The following is a 12,260-nucleotide window of genomic DNA, read 5'->3' as shown; positions in this document are numbered from 1 at the left end:
TCTACATTATCCTGTTTAATGTGTGGTGTATTGATGGGTTTTATGATGAGGGCTTGGGTGTGGAGTAGGAATAACAAATCATTTAACTATAAGCCTGCAGAAACAGATTTAGAAAATGATTATTTATATATAATTTCTTATAATGGTAAGGGGAATATAATGTGACATTGGACGTTTGCCTGCAGTCTGCTTGATATATGTTCTCTTTATTGTATCAGGGAGTGGTGACTGCAGCTGTAAGCCTCATTACCTGCCTCTGCAGGAAGAATCCTGATGACTTCAAGACATGCGTCTCTTTGGCAGTCTCTAGACTTAGTAGGGTATGTATTATTTCTAGTTAAGCAGTGTTGCCCTCTTCCATCATACAGAAGCGTTTAAGCTGCTGTTCTCCTCCTCCCCCCCCCCCCCAAACTCTCATTTTGGTAAATCTAATTTCCAATTATATAGTGTTCTGTTTTTATTTCTGATTATTCCTGCTCTTCAATGTTTGGTTCTCCCATTTTATTATTGTCTTGGAATTTGTAATTTCTTTTTTTTTTTTTTTTTTCTTTTTTTTTTTTTAATGAAATTTTTCTTAATAGTTTTTTTTTTAAATACAATTAAATACATAATCTTACACAAATACAGTATAAATACAAACCCCTACCATCCTCTCCCCACTCTTAACACTTCAACAACCTCCTCTCAGCAGAACGTACCATTCAAATTCATCACCCTGCACTTCACAATACACCATTTTCTCTCTCCACATCTTTGCTCAAGCACAACAGAGAAGCAGTACATTGATTCAATCCCTGCAGCGAGAGCATAAGTGAGAAGATCAGATGAAAAAAGACCTGGCTGTACCTGCCACTCAGTCCACTGACCCTTGGGCTTGCCCAGGTTTTCACATCGTATAATTCTTTATGGTTAATAAATATTCTATTACCTACGTGGAGTCAAATTTAAAGGGGCTCTATCATTGGGAAAAGTCATTTAGTCTTTCCAGTCTATTCCACACCTACCTTTAGTATGTAAATTGCCTCAATGGTTTTTGAATAAGTCCGTTTTTATTCATATGCTATTTAGCCTCCAGCCAGCACAGGAAGTTCCCAGCAGCACTCGTCTCTGCTATTCTCTCCTATCTGTGTGTGCAAACAGGAAGCAGGAAGTCATCAGCAGCAGCCACCTGTATACATACATAGTAAACAATAGGCAGAGGGGGGCATTATGGGTGCACCGAGAGGCTAATTAGCATGTTCAAAAACCACTGCTTCTGAGACTGGGAAAACGGGCACATAAGTAGAGTAGAAAGAAGCATTTAAAAACTTTCATTAGAGGATAGGTTAGTGCTATATATGAAATAATAACTTTTAAAGGGGTATTTTAGGCAAAATTATTAAGGTAGATCTGGAAAGTAATATTGCTGAAATCCAACTAATTGACTTTTTTTTTTTATGAAAAATTATAGATGTCTTATCGCTGGCTCTGATCAGAATCCTCTCTTTTACACAGATTGTGTCTTCCGCCTCAACTGACCTGCAGGATTACACATATTACTTTGTCCCTGCACCATGGCTTTCTGTAAAGTTGCTGCGCCTTCTTCAGTGTTACCCTCCACCTGGTAAGAAAGCTCTTTGCTCAGTATCTTACTTGTACATTTCCTTGTATTGTTTGACAAGTTACCTTTTGGAGTTCAAAATATAAAGTGAGTAACTCCTGACAGAGGAGTAACACACAGAATATTGGGCACGGTTCAGACTGTTTACATTAGTCATTGTTCTGCTCTGCTATGAGGGCAGACAATTCATGAACCTGTTTTTAACCTGTTATGAACCTTTCTAACTATATCTGTAACTGTTCTCAGAGGACGCAGCTGTGAAAGGACGGCTTGTTGAATGCCTAGAGACCATCTTGAACAAAGCCCAGGAACCCCCAAAGTCAAAAAAAGTGCAACACTCCAACGCAAAGAATGCCATACTTTTTGAGGCTATTAGCCTTATTATACATTACGATAGGTAGGTGTATGCAATAACATGCATGGGTGTTGTCGTGATGCATATCTTCAGTTCTGTAGATATTCAAAGGGTTGAGTGGGAATAAAAAATGTAAATATTGAAATAGTTTTTAATTATTTCTGCTCATTTTTCATAGGGGCAATCACTGCTTTCTTCTAGAGCTCATGGCTTGTATCAGGTCGGGGGCTTCAGACTGACCTATTACATGCTGCTATGCCTTCCTGAACAAAATGTATAGATAAGATCTCAAATGTGTGTGTAGTTCAACAGAAACACTGTAAGCTGAAGGGATGATGGATGAGACAGTAACCACTTGCACCTATTCATCCTCCCACAACAGCCTGTGTCTAGTCTGGCCTTCCTTCAGCTCCATTCTTGTCAATGTCCATAGGATGTACACATCCACAGCTGAGATCTTCTGTTGACAGTGATATATGCATATCCTCTGCAAGCATGGCAGCAGAGAGGGTTGCACAAGTCTCAAGTCCTTTGACTTGATGCAAGCCATTTTGCTTGTTCTGCAGGACAGTAGCCATTCAAGTTCTGGCAGTGGTTGCCCTCTACAAATAATGTAAAAGTATTGAGGAAGATATTTATTCTGTGGTGTGTGTTGTGGTTTTTTAGTTTTTTAAATTCCCCACACACAGTTTTCCCACCCTAACTGTAGTTTCTATACTGATGACCTATCCACAGCATTTGTGATTTGTGGCGGTCTGACATCCGGATCCCAAACAAATGAGTTGTTCCTGCTTCTGCAGCGGACGGGGAGCGCTGTCAATGGGTTAACACAATGCTGGATTATTTGGTGACTTTTGTGCTTATTCGGAACTGTAGTAGCTGTAAAATGATCAATTAACATCACATTTAGTCTTCTGTCACAGACATGCAGTATATATTGTGAGTATGCCCAATGTATCGCTGAGGTACCCTGATGTATACCACCGCATAGCCATACATTAGCAACAGAGACCCATAGACTGCTGGAAAAAAAAAATACTGTGTATTACTAGATGTTTTGACATTGAATACCATAGATGATGCTCCTTTCTCTACAGCAGGGGTGCCCAATACGTCGATCGTGATCTACTGGTAGATCGCAAAGGACGTATGGGTCGATCGTGGGCTGCAGGGATCCCCGGTGTCTGCTTGTTCACAGTGCTGGCTGAGAGTCATCTCCGGACACTGGCAGGCGGGGCTGCCGCAGCCCCAACCTGCCAGTGTCCAGAGATAACTCTCAGCCTGTGCTGTGAAGAAGCAGACAGCGGGGATCCCTGGGCAGCCACAGAACTCCGCTGTCTCCTGCTGTCACGATCCTACTGGCCCCGCCCACTTACCTGGCCATGCCCACATACAAGCCCGCCCATAGGCCTGCCCCACCCACAGGCCCGGCCCCGCCCTAGTAGATCTTCTGCCTTGGTCAGCTAAAAAGCCAACATCCTAATGAAGGCCAAGCGAGCACTCATTGCTTCCTATGACTACTTTTGGCGTATAGACCGGTGGATTTTCCCAGTGGACGTACCAAATGTAGTTCTGTAATGTTATGTGAACCAGACCTTACATCTTAACAAATATACGCCCACGTAATAATGTAGACCTTCATACCATTTTGTGAAAGGTATATTTACACTTTTTGTTTTTTGTTTTTCTCTTGCCTTACTGTCTTTCGCAGAGAAACTAAAATTAAATTCTTTTTTTTTTTTTTTTCTGCTTTTTTAAGTGAGCCCAACCTTTTGGTAAGAGCCTGCAACCAGCTGGGTCAATTCTTACAACACAGAGAGACCAATCTGCGATATTTAGCTTTGGAAAGCATGTGCACACTAGCCAGCTCTGAATTCTCACATGAAGCTGTGAAAACACACATTGAAACGGTCATCAACGCCCTAAAGGTGAGAGAACAATTAATCAAAGTATTAATTAATCATGAAAGTGAAGATATGTTTAGACTTGCAGTGTATGAGATAAGTGATCTAAAGGTCATTGGTTCAAACGCCCTAGACTTTTTTTATTTTTTTTTTCTAAGACATAAAGGAAATAGAAAAACTCGAATCACACACCCCCTTCGCTAAAGCTGAAAGATCAATAAGCATAAACAAATTATGCATCCCTATATCCAAAAACGCCTAGTCTGCAAACATGTAAAAATATTTTTCTTATACTGCAAATGCTGTAGCGGGAAAATAAATCAAAATGGCTAAACCTGTGTGTGTATGTATATATGTATGTGTGTGTATATATGTATATAGCTATACATATATATATTTATATATTTCCTCTATTTTGCTTTTTTTTTATTTAAAAAAATAATAATTTGATAAACTATTAAAGCGACACAGTCCCCAAAATGGTATGTCTGAAAAGTACATCTGCATCCCATACACAAAAAAATTTAAAAAAAATGTCAGTATATGGTGGCGACTCCAAGAATTTATTTATTTTATTTTCAAAGTTGTTGTAAAGGGGTTAAAACTTTAAAGTTTTTCTCAAATTCCACCCTATTTTGATTTTTTTTTTCCAGCTTCCCAGTAAATCATACAGAATATTAATACAAATACAAATTAATACAAAGTACAATATGTCCTGCAAACATTAAGCCCCCATTTGGCTCTGTGAACACACACACGCAAAAAAAAAAAAAAAGGGGGTTTGCAAGGTGGAGAGTCAGAAACGAAAAAGTGCTTGTGACGGGAAGGGGGGTCAAGGAATTTTTACACCGTAAGATGCACTGTATTATCTTACCGGTGAAACCTGGACTTTGACGTTCCCAAAAATTTTGAGAAACATGTGCTGTTCTTAGCCTTGCAGGTCCTTTATTTTAAATGATTTTGGGTCCACAGTTGGTTGACACCCCCCCTCCTCCCGTCCCCCAAACTATGCCGTCAATAATCGCATAGCCTAGCAACATGCCATTGTTGCTTTTTGGAAGGCACTAAACTTCTTTAATATAGAATTTATTGCATTGTAGTATCCCCACTATACAGTTGGGGTTATATGTGTTATTAATAACAGCAGTACTAGCGCCTCTTATGGCTGTTACTTATTTTTCTTTCTGGTACTTTATTACTATAGACAGAGAGAGATGTCAGCGTCAGGCAGCGAGCTGCAGATCTCCTATATGCAATGTGTGACCGTACAAATGCCAAGCAAATTGTTTCTGAAATGCTGAGCTATCTGGAGACTGCCGATTATTCAATCCGGGAAGAAATTGTAAGTGACCTTTATCTACTGGTTATTCTCTTTTATGGTTTGACGTTTTCATAAATAACATTTATGGATTCTTCACTGATAATATGGCTATTGTATTCATTAACTTTCCTGACACATACACTGAATGTGATCTTTTGGTCAGCGTTTGCCATAAAGTGTCTGCATTGGTATACATAGTTTGCTATGTTTACATACATGTGGCATAGTTGTTTTTTGTTTTTGTTTTTTTTTTGCTTTGTTTTGTTTTTGTTTTTTATTCCGTTTTCCTTGTCACCACTGCAAAAACTCAATGGGCTGTTCATGGTAATATGGACTCCACTGATGCATGGTGCAGGTTTTGGGACAATACACATTCTGGATCGGCTGGTATTGAGGAGGAATGTTGCTTTGTATATTCAGGCATATGTCTTTGTTCACTGTCTTCAAATGTATTTGTTTCCCAGGTGTTGAAGGTAGCCATTCTAGCTGAGAAATATGCTGTGGATTACAGCTGGTATGTGGACACTATTCTTAACCTGATTCGTATTGCTGGTGATTATGTCAGTGAAGAAGTTTGGTACCGTGTCATCCAGATTGTCATTAACCGGGATGATGTACAAGGCTATGCTGCCAAAACTGTGTTTGAGGTAAGACTTGTTGAAAGTAAATTATAAAGCACAATCTTTAGTCATAGATTTACGGCTGAATTGTGAAGATTAGATGAAGGGCATAGAAATGCCACTTTGGTATACTTTTTGATTTCAATAAGTTTATTAAATTTATTATAGTTAATTTTTTTCGAAGTGTATTGTATAATAATTCATCTCTGTAAACATACTTTTCAACTATGTTTACAGGCTCTACAGGCTCCTGCGTGTCATGAGAACATGGTTAAAGTTGGGGGTTATATCTTGGGCGAATTTGGTAACCTTATTGCTGGGGACCCTAGATCAAGGTATAGTGTAATGACCCCAAAACACATGTATCTCTTATTTTTTTACTTGGATATTAAATATCAATAAAGCTTGCCTGTCTGTTGTTAATGGGAACACTCCTTGCTGCTGGCTGTACTGAGGAGTCGTAAAGCAAAGGTGGTCTCCTCTATTATATAGAGAAGCCGTATGGGAGGATTGAACATTGTAGCTGGAGAACTGGGGATTTCTTTGCAAGACTTTGATCTTATGGAGTAGATATTGTTGCCCACTGCAAGGTCCAATTTAGTATGTTGATCTTGTGTGATATGGTCATCGGCTACTGCTTGTCTTCCAGAAAAATATCTTAGACCCTTTTGAAACAACAGTTATCATACTGCTGCAATTGGGGTTAACTCTTCTGGTGTATCTGTATATAGCAGCGTTCCCAACCTTTTTGTACTCTCTCCACTCCTTTTTTTGTCTCAAGGCACCCTTACCAGGTAATTTTTACCAAAAGACAAAACCAGGTGTGTACAGTCGGCAAAAAACCTCTCACTCAGCCTTTGTACTGAAGTGTGAGTATACATATATAACATTCATTCAGATTATTATCTAGCTGTCTAAATTATTAGACACTGAGTCTTGCCACAAAGAAGCAAAAAAAAAAAAACAAACAAAAAAACCCCCAGTTCTTCTACTGCCCTATGGGAAAAAAAACAACCTTTTAGGCTACGTTATATGTGGCGGTATGGGCCTCTATTCCTCTATGTATAAATGTAAGAACTTATTTTATTTGAGTGTAATTTTTTCTGTTATTTGCCTTTTTTTATAATATGTATATTTTTTGTTTTTTTGCAGCCCTCTGGTGCAGTTTAACCTCCTGCACTCCAAATTCCATCTCTGCAGTGTATCAACTCGAGCCCTTTTACTTTCCACTTACATTAAATTTATTAACCTTTTTCCTGAAACCAAACCTACTATCCAAGATGTTCTGCGCTCGGATAGTCAAATCAGAAATGCTGATGTGGAGCTCCAGCAGAGGGCAGTAGAGTACCTCAAGCTCAGTTCCATTGCAAGCACTGATGTCCTGGTAAGCTCATTTTAATTGACATTTTTACATTTGAAATATATGAAGAAAGTGTGAGCACCTGTGATATGTATCATGTTAGCAATGACTTGTCACTGAGTGGTGTTTGCAGCACACGTACAGTTGACTGTAAAAATTATGCTTTATGCAAAAGGATCCACTAATGTGTGGCTGCTGTTTTACTGGGGTTCATAATAAAGATAAAAGTCCTATGTATTCTATTTATTTATGATTTATTAAAGGCCTAATTTTCTGTCTTTTGTAGGCTACAGTCTTGGAAGAGATGCCTCCGTTCCCTGAAAGGGAGTCCTCTATCTTGGCCAAACTTAAGAAAAAAAAGGGACCTGGTGCGGTCAGCGAGTTAGAAGAAGGAAAAAAAGATCAGAACTCTGAAATTAATGGTGGAGTGGAGGCGACACCAAGCACTGCAGTAAGATCCTGTACATTAATGGGGTTTCCAGGCTAAATAAATGATGCTCTATCTTTAGGATATGTTATTAAAGATCAGCAGGGGTACCCTGAGCCCCAGGTCAATATATGATCAGTAGGGGGTCTGATTCCAAGGACCCTTACCAATCAGCTAGTCGAAGTGTCCGCTTCATCTAAAGTTAGTGCTACACTGAATACCAAGCACATACAGTACATTGTATAGGCATGTGAATGGAACTGAGCTGTTGCTGTACCATGTGACTAAAGGGGGGTTTGTCCAGTTATTTTTTTAGTTAGTGTTAGTGTTCACCCTGAGTAAAGCACGTGCAGAGACACTGTAGCTTTAAACTGCTCTAACACCAAAACCCTAGGAGTTAGAACCATTAAAAACACAAGACCAAGATTATGCCTGTAGCCCCTATAGATTAAGAGAAATCATTGTTTAAAACTGATATTTAATAAATGCAGGAGAACACACAGCTGACACTGTGTCTGGAGAGGAGAAAAGGATTGTATTATTCTCTGTCACTTCACTCCAGTGGAGGGGATACCCTGGACTTTTGTCAATCAGAAACATACTTACCTTTTAACCCTTTGTATGCTGACTGCAGCACCTAAATTGTACTGAAAAAAAAAATTAAATATACTTTTTTTGCTCCTGTTTAAGAAAGAAAATCACCACATCTGCAACCACCCCTAAAATAAAATTAGTATAAAATAAGTGTTATTTATTCTACACGATAAATGCACTAAACCTTAAACTTCAAATGCCAGAAGCGATAGATGTTTCTTTTCATCTCACCTCTCAAAAACTGATCAAAAAGTCTTTTGTGCCCACAAAACATAAGGTCTTGTAAAACTAAATTGAAGGAAAATGAAAAAAAAGTTATAGCGGTGGGAATGTGGAGCGGGATAAAATGTTACTGGTTTAAGGACCAGGCGAGTTCTTTTTCTTTATATGCCCAGTAGCAGTCTAATTAAACTGTAAAATTATGACTTGTACAATCTTTTTACAATGTGACTCCATCGGCACAGGGAAATGGCCAGAGTGCTCTTGAGCACCACATCTTCAAACAGTTGACCAGTGGGTGCTGGATGTCCACCCTCTCCCCCATCCCAAAACACTTAGTCCTGGGTTCCTCTAAAGCAGTTCTCCAAGACTGGATTTTGATGGCCTGTCCTATCTAAGGATAAATAATCCGTATCAGATCAGTGAGTTAGCACCAGACACCCCCACAATAACCAATTTAGAGCACAGTGTTTCTGTTTTATAGTCCACTCCTTCACCATCTGCTGACCTCCTGAACCTGAGGAGTGCCCCTGTTACAGGTTCAGGGGCACCAAGTGCTGGCAACCTCCTGGTGGACGTCTTTTCAGATTCCCCATCTGCCACTTCCTCACTAGCTGCTGGTGCTGAAGACAACTTTCTCAGGTATGAGTCGTTAGTAGTTTTTGAAGACTAAGTATTGTGACCTTTTTATTTTTAATAATCAGTGCACAAATAGCTTTGGAAATGATTTACTTGGATTTATCTACACAAAGTAAGATTTGACTTGTATATTGCAAATTGGGTCTACAGACCAGTTTCCTGCATTTTGGAGGAGAGTTAATTTATAGAGATGAGCGAGTAGTATTCGATCGAATAACTCGCCACCATAGGAATGCGTGTAAACGGCCGAACACCAAGGGGATAAATGCATTGAATATTCGATGCGCTTAACCCCTTGGTGTTTGGCCACTTACACGCATACCTATGGCGGCGAGGTATTCGATGGAATACTACTCGCTCATCTCTATTAATTTACAGAGGTTTTTTTTCTCATGAAGCATTACTTGTAAAACCGTACACCAGCCAATTCTCCTCACAGAACCAATGACGTCAAAGAACTATTCTGTATAAGGAAAGTTGACACTGGCCATTGCTGTATATAGATTCATTGTGGTGTGCACTCCTATCCATGGTTTCTCCAGTTTACAGTGCTGTGTGTATGCCGCTGTTCTGTCTGTCGACTGTCTAATTGCATGTCAGTTTTTCTGTCTTTTTTTTCTTGGTCTTTGTCTTTTTTTCTGTCTTGCTGCTGGTGGATTTGTTTCTTGTCTATGTCTGTCTTGCTGTGCCTGCCTGTGTTGGATGGTATACAGTGAATTGGAGCCGCCCTCTGAGAGTCCCTCATCTTTCTTGGTTGATGCAGCTCAGCCTCCAGAGTAAGGGCTGATTTAGTAACACTTCAAGCATGTTGGTTACTTTTCATGAGCCTTAAATACAGTATATGAACAGGTATTTTATTTGTGTATGCAAAGTAATTTAAGTGCATGAATAAATGTTAGCTTAGTCAACACTGTGACAATAACACATTCTTTCTTCAAGCTTAAAGGGGTTGACTCACTTGTGCCTAGCATCTCCCACTGGAGTCTTGATTTGGTGGAAATCGCCGCCGCACATGATATCTGATGACAATCAGTGGCCTAAGGAAAAGACACAGGACATCACTCGCACACGTAACCTGTGACATTCCTGGTCTATTACTTACGCCAGTGATTGCCTCAGTTGTTACATATGGTGGGGACTTCCATCAACATAAGACTCGGAACAGCAGAACTGGACCACAGTGGGAAACGCTGGAGCATCGGGGACTGGTGACTGTGTGTGTTCGCTGTGGTCTTTACCATGGCGTTTTTTGCCTGTGACTTGCTACGTGCTGCCTTAGCCTAAAGGAGCGTTCCCAAAAGGTCTTCAGTATTAATTCAGTGGGAGTTTGAGACCCATTAACACCACTCATTGACTATTCTCAACAGCTGGTACCCATAGAGTGGAGCAGTCAGCTCTGCTCTGTGTATTGGCCAGGTTACTGCAGATCAGCTCCCATTTATTTGAATAGGTTCAACCATTATATAGAGAACAGAGCTGTCTGCTTGTGTAGACTGAAAATCCATTTAAAGGGTTCAATAGCAGGCTAAGGGAGGGTTCACACGGTGTAACGTGCCGCTTGATGTGGCACGTAGACGCCGCATGAGCTTTTGTGGGCCGTTCACGCTCCCATTGATTTCAATGGGAGCGGGGATCGTATGCGCCGTGCAATTTTGCGGCCGCAAAATAGCGCGGCACATACGATCCCCGCTCCTATTGAAATCAATGGCAGCATGAACGGCCCGCAAAAGCTCACGCGGCATCTACGTGCCACATCACGCGGCACATTACACCGTGTGAACCCTCCCTAAGGGTTGAAAAGTCCTTCCATGGGATGGTGGTGGGTATTGAGGGCATATATTATTGCAGGTGATTCCTTTGTAATTTTATAATAAGAGATTTATTCAGCCATTTTACATTATGAATTCACTATTAATAAAGGTAGCTTTAAAGGTCTCTGCCTCTGTTACCCTTTTCTATCATGGCGTGCTTTTTTTTTTTTTTGTTTAATTTCTTGTGGTGTGTTAATGTTGGGACTAACACTTGTGTCTATAACAAATACATTTAATTGTTTTTTTCTCCCTTTTGGTTGCATCCTCGCCATTTCCATCCTTTCCTTTCCCTCCTCACTTTCAGCTCTGGCTCTGCTGTTTCCGAGGATCCTGCTTTACCTATTGCTGAGGCTGATGAGCTCCTAAACAAGTAAGACAGGCATGTGTACTGATGCGTGTGTCATTCCTTGTAGATGCCCCTGTCCTGCCACCTTCTGAACATAAGCCAGTACTGTGCTTAGGCTGTCTTATGTTCAGTCTGTGTTTTATAGGTGCTCATATAAGGTTGTCTCAAAGGTTAAAGCAAAGCTTCACCTTGGAGCCAAGATTTTTTTTTGCAGATAACTGAGCTACATTGTTGTATGATGGTATAACATGGGTGCACAAACTTTTCTGTAGTATGAACTTGAATACCTAAAGTTCCATTCACACATAAGTATTAATATGGGCTGACCAGGCGTAACGCTTTCAGTACATACTGATGGATACAATATACACTTGATTCTGGTGTCTTATATCGTTTCATTAACCTAAGACCTACCAAACACGCCTGACATGTCTGTTATAATACAGAACTGCATTCTCCTTGATATATCAATTTTGGAGCATCTTTTGTGTTCTTTTCTTTCTCTGTAGTTACTCCTGGAAATGTTTGAATAAACAGTTGGGTGTTGCCATTCTAGTATGACACTGATTGGATAATATCCGTGCATGCACATGGAAAGTAGATGCTAGTGTTATTTCATGGAGTAAACCCTTACTAAACAAGACATTGCAGAAGTGGCGCCTTTTATGCTTTAAGGAGCCTGTGCCTCCTCCAGTAATACATTTCAGAGCAGTGAAGGAGTCTTCAGGGTCACTAGAACATGATCATAGACCTAATTTAGGTACATTTTTTTAGGCTCTCTTCAGCTCACGTTTTTTACATCTGTTTTTTAACACTTGTTTAACTGATGTAAAAAAACAAACAAATGTTAAGTGAGAACAAGCAGATGAATCATGGGAAATGTAGTTTGTCCACAGATTCACTGTATGTACATAACAGCGGTGCAAGGTGTAGCAAGTAAAATAAAGCCAAACAAAGGGTGCACTGGGGAACAGTGAGTATTTAACCCTGCAGTGGATGTATTTGCAGATAATTTTGGGAAGTTGATTAACCCTAGAACGCATACCTGGGGCCTTTTAGGCCTG

At 40.0% G+C, this 12,260-nt stretch overlaps 1 protein-coding gene across 2 annotated transcripts in view; it reads left to right on the top strand.

The window, feature by feature from the left end:
- LOC142210801 (AP-2 complex subunit alpha-1) overlaps window positions 1-12,260 on the top strand; it is a 41,387-nt gene that overhangs the window by 22,177 nt on the left and 6,950 nt on the right. The window contains exons 6-16 of one of the 2 annotated variants that reach the window (XM_075280230.1): window positions 219-320; window positions 1,495-1,603; window positions 1,847-1,997; window positions 3,715-3,883; window positions 5,064-5,201; window positions 5,645-5,827; window positions 6,038-6,135; window positions 6,953-7,184; window positions 7,447-7,611; window positions 8,885-9,042; window positions 11,155-11,220. In XM_075280230.1, the coding sequence (XP_075136331.1) occupies window positions 219-320; window positions 1,495-1,603; window positions 1,847-1,997; window positions 3,715-3,883; window positions 5,064-5,201; window positions 5,645-5,827; window positions 6,038-6,135; window positions 6,953-7,184; window positions 7,447-7,611; window positions 8,885-9,042; window positions 11,155-11,220 (1,571 nt within the window). The remainder of the gene's footprint in view (window positions 1-218; window positions 321-1,494; window positions 1,604-1,846; window positions 1,998-3,714; window positions 3,884-5,063; window positions 5,202-5,644; window positions 5,828-6,037; window positions 6,136-6,952; window positions 7,185-7,446; window positions 7,612-8,884; window positions 9,043-11,154; window positions 11,221-12,260) is intronic. The other variant, XM_075280231.1, reaches the window with a different exon arrangement.

Source organism: Leptodactylus fuscus, chromosome 6, assembly GCF_031893055.1.
Source record: "Leptodactylus fuscus isolate aLepFus1 chromosome 6, aLepFus1.hap2, whole genome shotgun sequence".
Lineage (NCBI taxonomy): Eukaryota > Metazoa > Chordata > Amphibia > Anura > Leptodactylidae > Leptodactylus > Leptodactylus fuscus.
Note: the sequence above shows the minus strand (reverse complement) of the source record. Positions and strands in the feature narration are given on the sequence as shown.